This window comes from Rana temporaria, chromosome 5, assembly GCF_905171775.1.
Source record: "Rana temporaria chromosome 5, aRanTem1.1, whole genome shotgun sequence".
In the NCBI taxonomy this organism is placed as follows: domain Eukaryota; kingdom Metazoa; phylum Chordata; class Amphibia; order Anura; family Ranidae; genus Rana; species Rana temporaria.
Genome location: NC_053493.1, coordinates 20,947,343 through 20,967,196, shown reverse-complemented (window position 1 = coordinate 20,967,196; position 19,854 = coordinate 20,947,343). Strand labels below are relative to the sequence as shown.

The window sequence follows — 19,854 nt, the reverse complement described above, 5'->3', positions numbered from 1 at the left end:
TTTCGTAATTCCCACGTAAAAAAAAAAATTTGACGCGGGAACGACGGCCATACTTTAACATGGGCTGTCTAATATTACACCACCTAAATAGCAATCGCAACTGGATCGCAACTCGTGGATCGCCGTAAACAGCTAATTAGCATACCCGATGCGGAAAACGACGCAAACTCCACCCAGCGGGCGCCGAAGTATTGCATCCTAAGATCCGAAGGAGTACGAAGCCGTACGCCTGTCGGATCTTAGCCAAATGCCGTCGTATCTTTGTTTGTGAATACAAAATAAAGATACGACGCAGCAAATTTGAAAGTACGCCGGAGTATCAGCAGATACTTCGGCGTACTTTTTCTGTGAATCTGGCCCTGTATATTTAGGCTCCATTTCCACTTGCGTGCCTCCAAAGTCGCACAATTTCCACTGCTACTTTGATGCGACTTTAAGTATGACTTTACACTCTCTGGACCCAAGTCGCATGAAAGTAGCACCTTTTCAAAATTGCTGCAACTTTGAAGCCGCACTCATCTGCACGGGTGCCATTGAAAAGAATGGGTTGTGACTCATTATGTCCAAAGCTGCATGACAAAGTCGCACAAGTGTGAATGGAGCCTCATGCCCTGTACACACGATCGATCCCGTATTTTGTAGTTGCTATGGGCCAGATCCACAAAGAAATTACGCTGGCGTATCTATTGATACGCCGCGTAATTTCTAAGATCCCCCGTCGTATCTTTGTTTTGTATCTACAAAACAAGATACGCCTGAAGCTGGGCTCGATCCGACTGGCGTACGTCTTAGTACGCCGTCGGATCTTAGGTGCATATTTAGGCTGGCCAATAGGTGGCGCTTCCGTAGATTTCCGCGTCGAGTATGCAAATTAGCTAGATACGGCGATCCACGAACGTACGTCCGGCCGGCGCATTTTTTTACGCTGTTTCCGTAAGGCTTTTTTCGGCGTAACGTTACCCCTGCTATATGAGGCGTAGCCAATGTTAAGTATGGACGTCGGGCCAGCGCCAAATTTTCGGTCGTGTACGTCGTTTGCGTAAAACGTTCGCGAATAGGGCTTTGCGTAGAATGACGTTCACGTCGAAAGCATTGGCTTGTTGCGGGTTCATTTGGAGCATGCGCACTGGGATACCCCCATGGACGGCGCATTACGTCATTTACGTTGGGTCAAGACGTATTAACATAAAACACACCCACAACTTAGCCATTTGAATTACGCGCCCTTACGCCGACACAGTTACACTACACCGCCGTAACTTACGGTGCAAACTCTTTAAGGATACAGAAAATACGCTGAAAGTTACGACGGCGTAGTGTATCTGAGATACGCTACGCCGGACGGAAAAATGCGCGCAGGTATGTGGATCTAGCCCTATAACTTCTGTGCAAACCAATCAATATACACTTATTGCGATTTTTTTTACCAAAAATATGTAGAAGAATGCGTATCGGCCTAAACTGAGGAAGAGATTTTTTGTTTTGTTTTGTTTTTTGGGATATTTATTATAGCAAAAAGTACAAAATATTGTGTTTTTTTTTAAATTGCAGCTCTTTTTTTTTGATTAATAGCGCAAAAAATAAAAACCACAGAGGTGATAAAATAGCACCAAAGGAAAGCTCTATTTGTGGGAACATCAAACGTGGTTACAACGTCGCACGACCGCGCAATTGTCAGTTAAAGCGACGCAGTGCCGCGTTGCACAAAAACAGCCTGGTCAGGAAGGGGGCAAATTCTTTCCGGGGCTGAAGTGGTTAAGGAAGTTTTTAACCACTTCAGCCCCGGGGAATTTGGCTGCCAAATGACCAGGCCACTTTTTGCGATTCGGCACTGCGTCGATTTAACTGACAATTGCGCGGTCGTGCGACGCGGCTCCCAAACAAAATTGATGTCCTTTTTTTCTCACAAATAGAGGTTTCTTTTTGTGGTATTTGATCACCTCTGCGGTTTTTATTTTTTGCGCTATAAACAAAAATATAGTGACAATTTAAAAAATATATATATATATATTTTGTACTTTTTGCTATAATAAATATCCCCGTATATTTTTTTAAAAAAGCTAATTTTTTCCTCAGCTTAGGCCGATACGTATTCTTCTACATATTTTTGGTAAAAAAAAACGCAATAAGCGTTTATCGATTGGTTTGCGCAAAAGTTATAGCATCTACAAAATACGGGATCGTTTTATGGCATTTATATTAATACATTTGTTTACTAGTAATGGCGGCGATCTGTGATTTTTATCGTGATTGCGATATTATGGCGGACACTTCGGACACTTTTGACACCATTTTGGGACCATTCACATTTATACAGCGATCAGTGCTATAAAAATGCACTGATTACTGTGTAAATGACACTGGCAGGGAAGGGGTTAACCACTAGGGGGCGAGGAAAGGGTTAAAGTGGAGTTCCACCCTGAATTTTTTATGTTTTTACAGACAATGGAATTTTTTTTACTTACCAGAAATAGCGGTTGCTATGCAGAAGTTCCTAATCTGCCTCTTCATCCACCGCCACAGGTCTTCTTCCTCGTCCTCCTCGCGGTGTCTTCTGGGGAATGGGGCGCACTGCCTTTTTGGGAACTGTGTGTATCGCAAAGAGTAGCCGCCCATTCACAAAAGTGCCGCAAGACTCGCGCATGCGCAGTAGGAAATGGGCAGTGAAGCCGCAGATGCTGACTTTAAAAAAAAAAAATCGCGGGTGGAATCCCTCTTTAAGTGTGTCCTAGGGAGTGATTCTAACTGTGTGGGGGAGGGGCTTACTGTGACACGACACTGATCACTGCTCCCGATGAGAGGGAGAAGACGCTCAGTGTCCCGTCACTAGGCAGAACGGGGAGATGTTGGGGCAGATCCACAAAGAAATTACGGCGGCGTATCTATTGATACGCCGGCGTGATTTCAAAATTCCCGCGTCGTATCTTTGTTTTGAATCCTCAAAACAAGATACGACGGCATCTCGGCTTGATCCGACAGGTGTACGTCTTCGTACGCCTTCGGATCTTAGATGCAATTTTTCGGCGGCCGCTAGATGGCGTTTCCTCCAAAATATGCGTTGAGTATGCAAATTAGCTATTTATGACGATCCACGAACGTACGTCAGCCCGGCGCATTTTTTTCCGTCGTTTGCGCTCGGCTTTTTCCGGCGTATAGTTAAAGCTGCTGCTCTGAGGCGTACTCAATGTTAAGTATGGCCGTCCTTCCCGCGTACAATTTTGAATATTTTGCGCCGTTTGCGTAAGTCGTTCGCGAATAGGAATTTGCGTAGAATGACGTCACCATAGTAAGCATTGGCTGGTTCCGGTTTAATTTTGAGCATGCGCACTGGGATACCCCCAGGGACGGCGCATGCACAGTTAATAAAAAACGTTGTTTACGTCGGGTCACGACGTATTAACATAAAACACGCCCCCATCACTTCCATTTGAATTCCGCACCCTTACGCCGCAACAGATACACTACGCCGCCGTAACTTGCGGAGCAAATTCGTTGAGGATTCAAACTAAACAAAAGTAAGTTACAGCGGCGTAGCGGATCTTAGATACGCTGCGCCCGGCGCAGATGTATGTGGATCTGCCCCGTTGTGTTTACACTGGCCTCTCCAAGTTCTGCCGCTCTCCGCGGGACATCGGTGGACACCGAGCCCGTGTGGCACGGTCCCGGAGCTCGTGTCAGGGGCGCGGAATTCAAAGTAACGTAAATATATGTTACTTTGCGCAGCCGTTCCATTCTGCCCGATGTAAATGTACACGTTAGCGGATGCGCGGCTGACGTCACCTGCCAAAGGGAAATCCCTGGCGACCTATTTAATTATAACGACTATACTTTAAAAGTAATTTGATTATTATTGCTTTGCCATCAGGACAAATTGCAACCGTAATTATTCTCTTGCGCGCGGCGAAGATCCTGCTGTGTAATTATCCCCCCCGTATGATTCGCTATATCTCAACCGCTGTTTTCTTCTTTTTTTGGGCGGCGTTGAGGAAAGAGACAAGGGGCCAGATTCACAGAATAAGTACGCCGGAGTATCTGCTGATACTCCGGCGTACTTTCAAATTTGCCGCGTCGCATCTTTATGTGTAATTCACAAACAAGATACGACGGCATTTGGCTAAGATCCGACAGGCGTACGGCTTCGTACGCCTTTGGATCTTAGGATGCAATACTTCGGCCGCCGCTGGGTGGAGATCGCGTCGTCTTCCGCGTCGGGTATGCTTATTAGCTGTTTACGGCGATCCACGAAGGTACGCGTTCGTTACGTCGTCGCTAGTCGGCTTTTTGCGTCGCAAAGTTACGGCTGCTATTGAGGTGGTGTAACAATAGACAGCCCATGTTAAAGTATGGCCGTCGTTCCCGCGTCGAATTTCAAATTTATTTATTTTTTGCGTAAGTCGTCCGGGAATACGAAAGTACGTTACGCACGTCGCCATTCAAAACATTATGTCGGGGCGACGTCATTTCGCGCAAAGCACGGCGGGAAATTTCCAAACGGAGCATGCGCAGAACGTTCGGCGCGGGAACGCGCCTAATTTAAATGGTACACGCCCCATTTGAATTAGGCGGGCTTGCGCCGGACGGCTTTACGTTACACCGCCGTAAGTTTACACGCAAGTGCTTGGTGAATCAGGCACTTGCGCTGAAAACTTGCGGCGGTGTAACGTAAAGACGATACGTTACGCCGCCGCAGATCTCTGTGAATCTGGCCCATGGTTACCACGCTTAGATCCTTTATTAGGAAGAACAACTAATTACACAGAGATGAGAGAAGGAAACGAATTATGAAAGGGAGGATTAAACATCTGCAAGGTAACGAATGAAGGACTTGCCTGTTCTCCAGAAGGAATCCCACCGACGTCAACATGAGGAGTATGTAGAGGATCCTTCCTAGGATGGTGATCGCTGATAACATCTGTGTACACAACAACAACAACAACAACAACAACAACAACAACAACAACGTTACAATTTGTTTCATTAGAGAGATGCAGGAAAGTAGGCGGCATCTCTCACCTCCCGGTGTTAAAATAACAGGCAAATATCCCAAAGCGCCCTTCAGTTTACATTATATATTTATTCACACGTTATTAACCACTTCCATACCGGGCACTTACGCACCTTCCCGCCCAAGCCAATTTTCAGCTTTCAGCGCTGTCGCACTTTGAATGGCAATTGCGCAGTCGTGCTACACTGTACCCAAACAAATGTGGCGTCCTTTTTTTTCCCCACAAATAGAGCTTTCTTTTGGTGGTATTTGACCACCTCTGCGATTTTTTTTTGCGCAACTAAAAAAAGAATGAACATTTTGAAAAAAATGTAGTTTTTATTTTTTTCTGGTAATTTTTTTGTAAATAAGTACGTTTTCTCTTTCAATTACAGGCACTGATATGGCGGCACTGATGGGCACCGATGAGATGGCACTGATGGACATCGATGAGGTAGTACTGATGGGCACCGATGAGGTGGCACTGATGGGCACTGATTGGCGGCGCTGGTATGCGGCACTGATGGGCACTCATGGGCGGCACTGATGGGCACTCATGGGCGACACTGATGGGCACTCATGGGCCACACTGATGGGCACTCATGGACGGCACTGATGGGCACTCATGGGCGGCACTTATGGGTGGCACTGATGGGTACTTATGGGTGGCACAGGTGGGCACTGGGCATGGATGGGCACTGTGTGGTGGCACTGATAGACACTGTGGGGTGGAACTGATGGACACTGTGGGGTGGCACTGATGGACACTGTGGGGTGGCACTGATGTATCCATGTTGCCAGTAAGTGCCCATTTGTGGGCACTGATTGGCATCTTTTTTTTTTTTTACTGCCCTTTTTTTTTTTCTTTTTATTTGAATTTCTCTGGTGGTCCATGTGGCGATCCAAAGGGGGGGCTGCGCTGATAAACAATCAGCGCGAACCCCCCCTGTCAGTAGAGCCGCCGATCGGCTCTCCTCTACTCGCGTCTGTCAGACGCGAGTGAGGAAGAGCCATCAACGGCTTTTCCTGTTTACATCGTGATCAGCCGTGATTGGACACGGCTGATCACGTGGTAAAGAGTCTCCGCCGGAGGCTCTTTACCGAGATCGGAGATGCAGGGTGTCAGACTGCAGGGTGTCACGCGCCCCCACGTGCGAGCGCGCCATGAAATCCTGCAGGACATCCATAGATGTTCAGTCAGGATTTCAGAACTACTTCCCGGACGTAAATCATCTATTGGCCGGGCGGGAAGTGGTTAAACAGTATAGAGTGGTACCTCGGATTTCCAGCATAATTAGTTCCAGAAGAATACTTGTAATCCAGAACACTTGTATATCAAAGCGAGTTTCCCCATAGAAGTCAATGGAAACTCAGATAATTTGTTCCTCAGTGACTGCTATTGTATGCAGTACCGCATGTGGCCAGAGGTGGGGGGGGGGCTTTCCTAGGGTTTCCGAGTTTAGGCAAGCTGTTCCCGAGTATTTCCGAGGCTCTCCGGTGCCCCCCCCACCTTTGGCCACATTGCATGCGATTGAAGTCAAAGCGAAACAAATTATTTTAGTTTCCATTGACTTCAATGGGGAAACTCGCTTTGATATGCGAATACTTTGGATTGCGAGCATTCTCCTGGAACGGAAAATCCTCGTAATCCGAGATTCCACTGTATAATCTTCTCTGTCTGCTCCAGATTGCAGCACCGCGGAAATGAGGCTTGCCTTGCGGTGGGAGTGGCTGCTTTGTTAGTTGATGGATGGGAGGAGGAGGAGCTTGAGGGTACGGAACGTACAGAGCTCAGAGGTGGGGGGGGGGGGGGTCACCGGTGTAGTCATGTTCACTAGCAGCCAAAATACAAGTTAGAAAAATGTCCTTCCCCCCCCCCCATTTTTTTGCTCCATTATGTCTTGTATTGATCTGATTGAGGTTATACCGTATTTATTCGGCGTATACCGCACACTTTTTTCCCCTTAACCACTTAAGGACCGGACTAATATGCTGCTAAATGACCCAAGGGGTTTTTACAATTCGGCACTGCATCGCTTTAACAGACAATTGCGCGGTCGTGCGACGTGGCTCCCAAACATAATTGACGTCCTTTTTTCCCCACAAATAGAGCTTTCTTTTGGTGGTATTTGATCACCTCTGCGGTTTTTATTTTTTGCGCTATAAACAAAAATAGAGCAACAATTTTGAAAAAAAATCAATATTTTTAACTTTTTGCTATAAAAAAATATCCCCCAAAAAAATATATTAAAAAAAAATGTTTTCCTCAGTTTAGGCCGATACATATTCTTCTACCTATTTTTGGTAAAAAAAAATCGCAATAAGCGTTTAGCGATTGGTTTGCGCAAAATTTATAGCGTTTACAAAATAGGGAATAGTTTTATTTTTTTTATTTTTTTTACTACTAATGGCGGCGATCAGCGATTTTTTTCGTGACTGCGACATTATGGCGGACACTTCGGACAATTTTGACACATTTTTGGGACCATTGTCATTTTCACAGCAAAAAATGCATTTAAATTGCATTGTTTATTGTGAAAATGACAGTTGCAGTTTGGGAGTTAACCACAGGGGGCGCTGTAGGAGTTAGGGTTCACCTAGTGTGTGTTTACAACTGTAGGGGGGTGTGGCTGTAGGTCTGACGTCATCGATCGAGTCTCCCTATAAAAGGGATCACTCGATCGATGGAGCCGCCACAGTGAAGCACGGGGAAGTCGTGTTTACATACGGCTCTCCCCGTTCTTCAGCTCCGGGGAGGGATCGCAAAAGGGGGGCGGCTAGAAACGAATAGCCGCCCCCTCGTCCCGGATCGCTCGGACAGCCACAGGAACCGCCGCATGTACTGGGGGGGGGGTCCCGATCGGACCCCCGACCCACGTCTAGGCAGGGACGTACAGGTACGCCAATGTGCCTGTCCGTGCCATTCTGCCGACGTAAATGTACATGCGGCGGTCCGGAAGTGGTTAAAATCGGTAAAATCGTGGGTGCGCGATATACGCCGATCCCCGCTGTCTCCGACATTGTCCGAGCCAAGCCGAGTGTACTGCGCACTGCCACCTAGCAACGCCCCTGGGTTTACTCCAGGCAAACATTCCATTATGGGGTCACGTGGCTCTTTATATAACCTCAAGGCAGATGCTGAAATGAAACTTTGATGTCTAATAAAAATGGATACATTTGTTTTGCACAATTTTATATTTATGTAATTATTTACTTACATAGTTAGTTTGGTTGTAAAAGTCCATTCAATTCAAACCAAAGAAAAAGACAAAAAATCCTTCCTTATATTAATGTTTTATTATCTCTGCAATATAAGTTAGTCTATATGTTAGGCCTTGTACACACGACCGAGAATCTCGTCAGGAAAAACCCGTTGTTTTCCCTGACGAGATTCTTGGCAAGAACCTCTTGCCGCCCGAGTGTACAGACTTTTCTCTTCTCTTGAAAGGAAAGAACGCGGTGACGTCATCACGTACGACGAGCATGCGCTCGTCACATTCGATGCCGTCGCGCCATCTTGCTTTACACTACCTATGCCGTGGAAGCTATCCCGCATGCGTCAAAGTCATTTTGAGCATGCATGGGTTTCCACGGCGACAGGTAAGTATACACACTCTCGGGTTTCTCGTCTGGAAATCGAGAATCTCAACGAGAAAAAAAAGAGCAGGTTCTCTTTTTTTCTCGTCGAGATTCTTGCCCGATTTCCAGACGGGAAACCTGAACGCCTCGTACACACGAACGGGAATCTTGGCAAGAAGCAATTTTCTTGCTGTTTTTTTGCCAAGAAACCCGGTCGTGTGTACGAGGCCTTAAAGTTTTCAGAATATTCGGAAATGTGAATATTGGGAAATTCATAAACTTGTAAATTCGGAAATCAAAATTCGAAAATCTGATATTTCGGATATCTAAAAATTTGAAAATTCGAAAATCTTATTTTCAGATTTTTGTTCTTTTGAATTCTCATTCTTATTTTCGAATTTTCAAATTACTAAATTTCAGATTTTCGAATTTTGAATTTCCGAATTTCGGAATTTCCAAATTAACGAATTTACGAATTTTGAATTTATGAATTTACCAATATTCACATTTACGAATATTCGGAAAAATTTGTTAAACTGGATTTCGTTAATTCAGATATTTCCAAATTAACAAATTTGTCAAAATGAATTTGGAACAAAACTAATTTCACATGTCTAGTAGACAGAGCTGTGTAAATTTTGGAATTTTATGAATTTTTAGGAAAATCTGAATTACTGTAACGAAAACCCGTTTAACTAATTTTAAAGTGTGAATATTTGAAAATTCATAAATTCATAAATTTGAATATTTGAAAATTCATAAATTCAAATATTCGAAAATTCAGGAATTTGAATATTCGAAAATTTGGGAAAATTTTAGAAAATTAAAAAATTCAGAAATTCAAAAAACAGATATTTCGGAAATTTGGAAATCCACAAGAAGAAAATATGAATGAAAATTCTAGAGATCTAAAATCCAAAATATTCGAAAACCCAAAAGTTTGAAAATCTGGAATAATAACTAACTAATAAAAACGTAACTATTACTAACTATTAAATTATAGGTATTAGAATTTTCTTTCAAATTTGGCTGTTAGTGAACGCAACGGATACGAATTATCCGAAATAATGAATGCCGTATCCAAATGAATGGAACGTAATGAATTAATAATAATAATAATAATAAACCACAATAATATTAATAAAAACATTTTATTGTTATTATTATTATTATTATTATTATTATTATTATTATTATTATAAATTCCATTTGTTTAGATGCGGCTTTCCTTATTTTGGATAATTTGTAAATTTGGATAAAATCGTATTCATATGTCAAAAAGACCTCACATCTCATATTTAGACTAAAATGCAAAAAAAAAAAAAAAAATTGTCATTTGAAAAAATGACAACAAGAAAATATGCCTTTAAGAAGCATGGGCGGAAGTGATGTTTTGACGTTGCTTCCGCCCTGCTATGCTATGGAGATGGGTGGGGGCCATCTTGCCCTCACTCGTATCCCAGCCGAGCAGGAGGAAGGACCCGATCGCCTCCGCCGCTGCCGACAACTCCGGTAAGCGGCGGGAGCCCTCTCCTGCTGCCGTTAACAGTGAACTCACGGAGAATCCGCCGCGGAGACCACCGTTATCGTTAACAGGACCACTCACAGGAAAGATGGATATCTCGGTTGTGGCAGAGGCTACTGCTGTTACCGAGATATCCATCTTTAAAAAAATGACGTATATATACAGTGAGGGGGTCCTTAAGTGGTTAAGACCGATTTGGCTGAAACTTCAACAACAGCAACTTTTTTGGTTATCAGTTTTAGCAAAATCACTGCTTGTCTCTACAGATAATATCCATCGCTATATTATTAATATTTAATGACTGAAGTTTAATGTTTAACGGTAATGACTTTCCAGGAGACATATATATTAGTTTGGAAAGCTTTACATTTGTAGCAGTGAATAGAAAGGACTTACATGCTTAGCTTCAAACATGTGTTGATAGACGGCGATCAGGAGAATGAAATGTATACACGAGTAGAGTTGTACAGCTTTGGATTGTTTGGGATCATAAGGCTTTTCATCTCCAGTAACCTGCAAAAACATCATCATCATCATTTTTTATTCCGAAAGCATTGACAAATTCTGAAGTGTATACAGAGTACACAAAAATACACTACATGGCAAAACGTATGTGGAGACCTGATCATCCATCAGTCCCAGTGGCGGTGCGTCCATAGAGGGCGCAGGAGCGCCGCCCCCTCTCTCCTGCACCGCTCTATCACCAATAGATAGATTCATGAAACCTTATGGCAGACACTTCGGACACTTTTGACACATTTTTGGGACCATTGGCATTTTTATAGCGATCAGTGCTATAAAAATGCATTGATTACTGTAAAAATGTCACTGGCAGGGAAGGGGTTAACACTAGGGGGAGAGGAAGGGGTTAATTATGTTCCCTAGGTGTGTTCTAACTGAAGGGGCGGTGGGCGGTGGGACTGACTAGGGGAAATGGCAGATCGCTATTCATACATTGTATGAACATGCGATCAGTGATTTCTCCCCCTGAAAGGACCCAGTTTGTAACGAGCGATCGCGGGTGCCCAGCGGTGATCGCGCCCGCTGGGCACTCGCATCGGCACCAGGGGCCGCCCCTAGTGGCTGCAATGCAAAATCATGTTATATTACGTGATTTTGCGCAGCCGAGCCGACCTGCCGCCGAAAAACTACGGTGGGCGGTCGGCAAGAGGTTAAATAAGAATTTATAAGAATATTTTCATGATATTAATATCATTTTATGGTCTTGTAACCATTAAAATAAATGAATAGATAAAAAAAACTTCTAAGAAACCTAAATACTTGTTATTTAAGCGGACAACCTTGTCATTTAAGGTGGCAGAGGGAAGCTCCGACTTGGCAGCAAATCTGTCAGCTGCCCCACAAAACGTATTGTTTTTGGACTTTCCTAAAACACCTCATCTGCTTTCATCTGTCATCACCGGCGTGATTTAGGCGTTGGATGGTTTACCTTTGGAAGTTCCTCAGGAAGGCCGAGGCGAGGTTTTCCAGGTCCCCATCCTGGACCTTTAAATATCACAGACAGCTTGTTGGAGAAGCCCGGAGTGCTCCAGAAAGTCTTCCAAATGTAGAGGAGGTGCTGAAGCTAGAAAAGCAAAATACCCAGATATCAGACAGAGGCGAATATACACACCAGATCACTAGCGAAGGATGACAAAAAAAATATAAAAATAATAATTAAAGAAGAATTTCAGTAGGAAAAATTAAAATTATGTTAAAAGATAGCATTGCTGCAATACTTGCCCATAATCCAAAGCTGTTCCCTGTGAGGCCCAGTACACACGGCCGAGGAACTCGACGTGCCAAACACATCGAGTTCCTCGGCCAGTTCAGCCCTGAAGCCGCCGAGGATCTCGGCGGGCCGAGAGCTCCCATAGAACAACGAGGAAATAGAGAACATGTTCTCTATTTCCTCGCCGAGGTCCTCGTCGGCTTCCTCGGCCGAAATTGTACACACGGCAGGGTTTCTCGGCAGAATTCAGCCAGAAACTCGGTCGGAAGCTGAATTCTGCCGAGGAAACTGGTCGTGTGTACGGGGCCTTAGACATTAGACATGTGCATTCGTTTTCGCCCGAATGCATTTTCATCCGAATATCGGGGATTTTCGCGTTCATTTTAACAAACAATAACGAATGTGCAGAGTCCGAAATCCGAAAGATCCGACATAAAAAATGCTTTATTTTCATTTTGTTGCGACAACAGTTCGATATAGATAGAAGATTCGACATGACTCTGACAGTAGCGATCTGCGTCTAAGAATCTGCGGTTGAATGTGCCTAACCTAACTCTATTAGTCCAAGATTATTCGACATAGACAGAAAAGATTTGACATTATAGAGAGAAAAGATTCGACATTATAGAGAGAAAAGATTCGACATTATAGAGAGAAAAGATTCGACATTACAGAGAGAAAAGATTCGACATAGAGAGAAAAGATTCGACATTATAGAGAGAAAAGATTCGACATTATAGAGAAAAAAGATTCGACATTATAGAGAGAAAAGATTCAACATTATAGAGAGAAAAGATTCGACATTATAGAGAGAAAAGATTCGACATTATAAAAAGAAAAGATTCGACATTATAGAGAGAAAAGATTTGACATTATAGAGAGAAAAGATTCGACGTAGAGAGAAAAGATTCGACATTATAGAGAGAAAAGATTCGACATTATAGAGAGAAAAGATTCGACATTATAGAGAGAAAAGATTCGACATTATAGAGAGACATGAAGATTCGAAGATTATTCGACATAGAGAGAAAAGATTCGACATTATAGAGAGGAAAGATTCGACCTTATAGAGAGAAAAGATTCGACATTATAGAGAGAAAAGATTCGACATAGAGAGAAAAGATTCGACATTATAGAGAGAAAAATGTTGACATTATAGAGAGAAAAGATTCGACATAGAGAGATATGAAGATTCGAAGATTATTCGACATAGAGAGAAAAGTTTCGACATTATAGAGAGAAAAGATTCGACATTATAGAGAGAAAAGATTCCACATTATAGAGAGAAAAGATTCCACATTATAGAGAGACATGAAAATTCAACGAAGCAGCTAAAAACATACGATCGCTGCGAGCGAACATTTATGGTGAAATGCTCGGCCCATAGTCTATAGAAGAATTCTAATGTTGGTTGACTAGTAATAATAATTAATAAATATAACTATTTCTGGTGTCATACAACATTAGAATTCTACAATAGCTTGTGGCGGACAGACACCATAAGCCTTCAATGACAGATTCAACCTTAATTCATTCGGATTTTCTATTTTTTTTAACGAAACAAAATAAACAAAAACAAATTTTGGAAGTAACTACATAGTTTTATTTTTCGGACGAAAACGAAATTCCGAAACAAAATATTTCAGTGTGTTTTTTCTTAATTATTTTGTTTTTCGGGTCAGTCGTTATGTTCAAAATGTGAAAATTCGTAAAATTTGAATCTTCGGATTTTCGAATTTTCACAAATATTAGAAGTTACGAATATTGTTAAAACAAGTTTTTGTTAATTCAGAAATGTGTTAAAAAACTAATTTGGAACTAAACGAATTGCACTTGTCTATCCCATGTAGTACTTCTTTTCCACAACTAGGTGTCATTCATTTGCTATTGTAACACACCTGGGTGGGCTCGGAGCGCAGTGCTCTGCATTCCGAGCCCACCCTATTGTGAAGTCTATAAGAGCCTCTGACTAATCAGGTGCTTAAAAAAAAAAACATGTGGGGTGTAAGGTAAGTAATGCAACTTCTTCAGCTCCTCCTAGATATAATTATAAGAGTCAGGGCGCTCTCTAAGTTGCAGATAGAGAAAGGAGCTGTGTGTTGGTGGGTGTCCCGACTCTCCTGTAGTCCAAGGGAGGGGGCGAGCACGACACTCCACACCAGGGAGAAAGCCTTGCATTACTGTGTGGAGTTACAGACAGAAGAACAGGAAGTGAGGATTTCTCAGAAGAAATAAGGACATTTAAAAGCAAAATGGAAGAATGAGGTAAGTGAGGGAGGACTGCACTAAGGTAAAGGAAGCTATTTAGGGAAGTGTCGATGAAGCGTGTCCTAGGGAGAGATTCTAACTGTGGGGGGGATGGGCTACATGTGACATGACTGAGATCACTGCTTCCGATCACAAGGAGTAGTAGATCTCTGTCATGTTGCTAGGCAGAACAGAGAAATGCCTTGTTTACACAGGCATCCCCCCGTTCTGCTTCTTGGTCTCATGATCATGGGCCGCCGGCGAATATCGAGTTGCGCACCCGCAAGGCAGCAAATTTAAAGGGACGTACCTGTACGCCCATTTGCCTGCCCATGCCATTCTGCCAAAGTATATGTGCGTGCGGTGGCCAACAAGTGGTTAAGGGGGTAAATCCTTCCAGGGCTGAAGTGGTTAAAAAAACGCTAGTGTGAATGGAGCTTAAGGCTGCATTCACACCTGAGCGTAGGTCGTTCGGTCGTTTTTTCCGGCGTTTTTTTCCGGCGTTTTGTCGCGCGTATTCATGCTTATTTGCGCGTTTGCATACAGCGACGTTTTTGTACTTCGACGTTTTTTATTTTAGCCAATAGGAAAAATGATCATCTTTTCATCACTTGTTGCTATGTTGGTAGATTTTTTTATCTTCTGCCTGGATGAAATGTTCTATTGATTAAAGCGACGAAACGCCCGTAACAAACGCTCGTTGTCGCGCTAGTCGCTTGAATCGAGCGTTTCCATTACTTTCTATGGGAAATGGAAACGCTCAAAAACGCCCAAACCGCCCCATTCGCCAACAAAAAAGGGTCCGGAACTTGTTTGAGCTTCAGGCGTTTTGGAGTGGAGATGTGAACCATCTCCATAGGGAATAATGTATTTTTTCCCCTCTAGCGTTTTTGAGCGTCGCGCTTCAGGCGACAAAATGCTCAGGTGTAAGGCTGCATTCACATCTAGGCAGACAAAATCGCGGCGTTTTGTCCCGCGAATTGCGGTGACAAATAGCGGCGATTGTCCGCCTAGATGTGCCCCTAGATTGTCCCCCTATGGAGATGGTTCCCATCTCCTATGCCGAACGCCGAAAGCCGCCTGAAAAAAAGGTCCGGGACTTTTTTGCAGGCGGCAGGTGGCAGGCGTGGAGATGTGAACCATCTCCATAGAGGGCAATGTTAAATCATCCCTCTGGCATCTTGGGGCGGCAGAGGCGTCACACTACAGGCGACAAAACGCCTGGGTGTGAATGGGGGCTAATTGCAGCCTTAGGCTATACATTATTCCCTATGGAGAGGGTTCACATCTCCACTCCAAAACGCCCGACACTGAACGCCTGAAGCTCAAAAACGCTCGAAAAAAAGACTGAACGACCTACGCTCAGGTGTGAATGTAGCCTTAGGTAGCTGGATTCACGTAGGGCAGCGTATTTTTGAGCCGGCGTAGCGTAACATATTTACGCTACGCCGCCGTAAGTCAGAGAGGCAAGTGCTGTATTCACAAAGCACTTGCCTCTTAAGTTACGGCGGCGAAGCGTCAATGGGCCGGGGTAAGTGCGCCTAATTCAAATTGTGAAGAAGTGGCCGTGTTTTATGTAAATAAACCATGACCTGACGTGATTGACGTTTTTAACGAACGGCGCATGCGCCGTCCGTGGACATATCCCAGTGTGCATTGCTCCAAAGTACGCCGCAAGGACTTATTGGTTTCGATGTGAACGTAAATTACGTCCCGCCCCATTCACGGACGACTTACGCAAACAATGTAAAATGTTCAAAATTCGACGCGGGAACGACGTCCATTCTTAACATTGGCTAGGCCAGCTTTTTGTTCGACTAACTTTACGCCTGAAAACGCCTTACGTAAACGGCGTATCTTTACTGCAACGGGCAAGCGTACGTTCGTGAATAGGCGTATCTCGCTGATTTATGCATTCTAGGTGTAAATCAGCGTTCACGGCCCTAGCGGCCGGCGGGAACTAGACATTTAAGTGTATATCAATTTGAGAATACACTTAAAGATACAACGGCTTAGATTCAGAGTTACGACGGCGTATCTACTGATACACCGGCTTAACTCTTTGTGAATCTTGCTAATAGTGTTTTTTTTCGTTTTTTCCCCCCTTTTACTGCAAAGATGGTATTAAAATGCTAACGCTCCTAAATAAATAAATCTCCATCCCGTAATTGGGCTTGAACTCTGGAATGTAGAAGTGACAGTTGGAAGCTGATTTGTTGGTTAGGCATGTTGTTGATAGTGTTGCTTTATATAAAAATCTCATTGTATCTTATTTAGTCCCTCAGGTCGGTTACAATGTATCCTGTTGATCGAATGTTTTCCCTTCTGTGTATAAACGATCTCTGGAAGCCGTCTCCTCGTTTATCTCCTCACTTCTATTATATTACAGTCAGATTTTAACAAATGACGGCTTAATGTATTTTTAATTTCATCTGTTACTATTCCTATAATCAGTTGTGATTATTTAATGTGCGGCTGAACATGATTTCTACGGATTCTTCTAAACAGAAATGGATCTTTCTCTGATTAGCAGACAGAATGACTTCATTGGAAGAAGTCGTTTATCATTTCTAATTAATGTAAGTTTGATTTTAATTTAGACTCACAAACATTTACAAATATGTCCAACTTTCTAAGATACCAGCCTGACACTTCTTCAGTGATAATTCATAGTTACACTTGGCTCAGCGCCCTCAATGATAACGGCTTATCGCCGCCATTGTTTACTGTCAGCAGTAAAGAGCTGAAAATGAGGACCCCCATCGCTGGAGATGACGATCGTTATGGTAAATGGCATGTGTTGTATCTTAGTGAATTGAGTCCTTTGGACTTGTCACAATGAGGCTGATTTACTAAAATCATGCCGCGTACACACGGTCATTTTTCGGCATTAAAAAAAATGTTGTTTTTCAGCATGTCCAAAAAACTATGTTTTTCCAACTTCATCATTAAAAACGACGTTGCCCACACACCATCGTTTTTGAAAAATTATGAAGAAAGCGCGGTGACGTACAACACGTACGACGGCACTCTGAAGGGGAAGTTCTATTTGCCTTTGGACTGCTTTTAGCTGATTCCGTGTTAGTAAAAGACGATTCGCGCTTTTCTGTCTGTTACAGCGTGATGAATGTGCTTACTCCATTATGAACGCTAGTTTTACCAGAACGAGCGCTCCCGTCTCATAACTTGCTTCTGGGCATGCGCGGGTTTAAAACGTTGTTTTAGCCCACACATGATCATTTTTTACAACACGAAAAATGACATTTTAAAAAATGACGTTAAATTGGGGGTTCACCCAAAAATAAAAAATTTAAATTAGATCTAGCATACTAATGATACTAAGGACATTTATTTTCGGGAGGTAATTTTTTTTTCTCCGTACACACATTTATATTCTGGATTCCGATGACTGCGGGACTGGGCGTTCCTATCCTTCGGTTCAATGATTGACGGCTTGTGAAACAGGTGACCTGTCGCACAACACGCGTCACCAGATTTCCGGAAATAGCCGAACTGCGAGTCAGCACTATACGGCACCTGCACAATCAGCTCTACACGCCGGGCGCAGGCGCCGTATAGTGCCGACTCGCAGCTCGGCTATCTCCGGAAATCTGGTGACGCGCGTTATGCGACAGGTCACCTGTTTCACAAGCTGTCAATCATCGAACTGAAGCATAGGAACGCCGAGTCCCACAGTCATCGGAACCCTGAGGCTGGGATAGGAACACCCAGTCCCGGAGTCATCAGAACGCGGAAGCCCTGGACCAAATCAGAATATAAAGGTATGTACGGAGAAAAAAAAATGACCTGCCAAAAGTAAATGTACTTAGTATGCTGGCTCTAATGTTAAAAATGTGTTTTTAGGGTGAACCTCCACTTTAAAAAATGCAGCATGTTCAAATTTTTCAGAAGCCGAAAAATGATGTGAAGCCCACACACGATCATTTTAAATGACGTTTTTAAAAACGACATTTTTTTTCATGCCGAAAAACGACCGTGTGTACGTGGCATCAGAGTTTGAGAATCCTTTATATACAACAACAGCCGGTGGCCAAGTTATTTAGGGTTTTTTTTTTATCTACACATAATTGGATAATTGAAGTGAATCTTTAATGTATTGACCACTTCAGCCCTGGAACCATTTGGCTGGCCAAAGACCGGGGCCACTTTTTTGCAATTCGGCACCGCATCGCTTTAACTGACGATTGCGCAGTCGTGTGACGTGGCTCCCAAAAAAAATGTACGTCTTTTTTTCCCCCACAAATAAAGCTTTCTTTGATCACCTCTGCGCAGGGCCGGATTCCAGACAAGGCCAACAAGGCCAGGCCTCGGGGCGGCAGTGGGTGCAGGGGCGGCACTGCGGCTGAGAGGAGAGGACACTTTCACTTTCATATCAGGAGTTCCCCTTCATGTGGATGGTGAGAGGACAAAAAACAGAGGGAAGAGGAGGTGAGATAGTTCTTGGCAGCAGCAACCCCCCTCCCGGTTCTCAATGTCATTTTTGGCAGCAACACCCCCCGCTTCTCAGTGTCCTGCAGAAAAAGTCCCCCGGCGGATAATGTCCCCCCCTTTACTGCGCAGGCGGCATTGAAGGACCTGGCCTTGGGGCGGCAAAGGGAGTAAATCCGGGCCTGCCTCTGCGGTTTTAAATTTTTGCGCTATGAACAAAAATAGAGCGTCAATTTAAAAAAAAAATGTAATATTTTTTTACTTTTTGCTATAATAAATATCCACAAAAATATATATAAAAAAAAATTCCTCAGTTTAGGCCGATACGTATTCTTCTACATAGTTTTATGGCATTTTTATTAATATTTTTTTTTTTTTTTACTAGCAATGGCGGAGATCAGCGATTTTCATTGTGACAGCGACATTATGGCGGACACATCTGACACTTTTGACACCATTGTAATTTTTACAGCAATCAGTGCTATAAAAAATGCACTGATTACTGTAAAAATGCCACTGGCAGTCAAGGGGTTAACCTGTAGGGGGAGCTGAAGGGGTTAAGTGTGTCCTAGGGAGTGATTCTAACTGTTAGGGGGCGTGGCTACGAGTCAGGCCCCGTACACACGACCAGTTTCCTCGGCAGAATTCAGCTTCCGACCGAGTTTCTGGCTGAATTCTGCCGAGAAACCCAGCCGTGTGTACAATTTCGCCGAGGAAGCCGGCGAGGAAATAGAGAACATGTTCTCTATTTCCTCGTTGTTCTATGGGCCTCGACGGCTTCAGGGCTGAACTGGCCGAGGAACTCGATGTGTTTGGCACGTCGAGTTCCTCGGCCGTGTGTACGGGGCCTGAGACGTCACTGACCGCTGCTCCCAATGACAGGAAACATTCGATCAGTGACATGTCACTAGGAGGAGCGGGGAGATGTTGTGTTTACACTGACATCTCCCCGTTCTTCAGCTCCGTGATACGATCACGGGACACCGGCGGTCATTGAGTCCGTGGGTCCCATGGGCACGGTCACTGAGCTCGCGACTTAAAGGGGATGTAAATGATCGGCAGCGGTCCTTAAGCGGTTAATGAGTAATGGTTCCCAACTCTTTTAAGCCACTGAGAGGAATAGCGCCCCATCATTGGTGTCAGTAATAGGAATAGTGCCCTGTCACTGGTATCAGTAGGAGGAATAGTTGCCCATCATTGGTATTAGTAGGAGGAATAGTGTCCCATCATTGGCATCAGTAGGAGGAATAGTTGCCCATCATTGGTGTCAGTAATAGGAATAGTGCCCCATCATTGGTATCAGTAGGAGGAATAGTTGCCCATCATTGGTATTAGTAG

At 43.7% G+C, this 19,854-nt stretch overlaps 1 protein-coding gene across 1 annotated transcript in view; it reads right to left on the bottom strand.

Moving 5' to 3' along the window:
- AGMO (alkylglycerol monooxygenase) overlaps window positions 1–19,854 on the bottom strand; it is a 291,800-nt gene that overhangs the window by 95,126 nt on the left and 176,820 nt on the right. The window contains exons 9-11 of the mRNA XM_040352254.1: window positions 11,539–11,673; window positions 10,485–10,601; window positions 4,830–4,912 (exon numbers count right to left, since the gene is read on the bottom strand). Coding sequence (XP_040208188.1) covers window positions 4,830–4,912; window positions 10,485–10,601; window positions 11,539–11,673 — 335 coding nt within the window. The remainder of the gene's footprint in view (window positions 1–4,829; window positions 4,913–10,484; window positions 10,602–11,538; window positions 11,674–19,854) is intronic.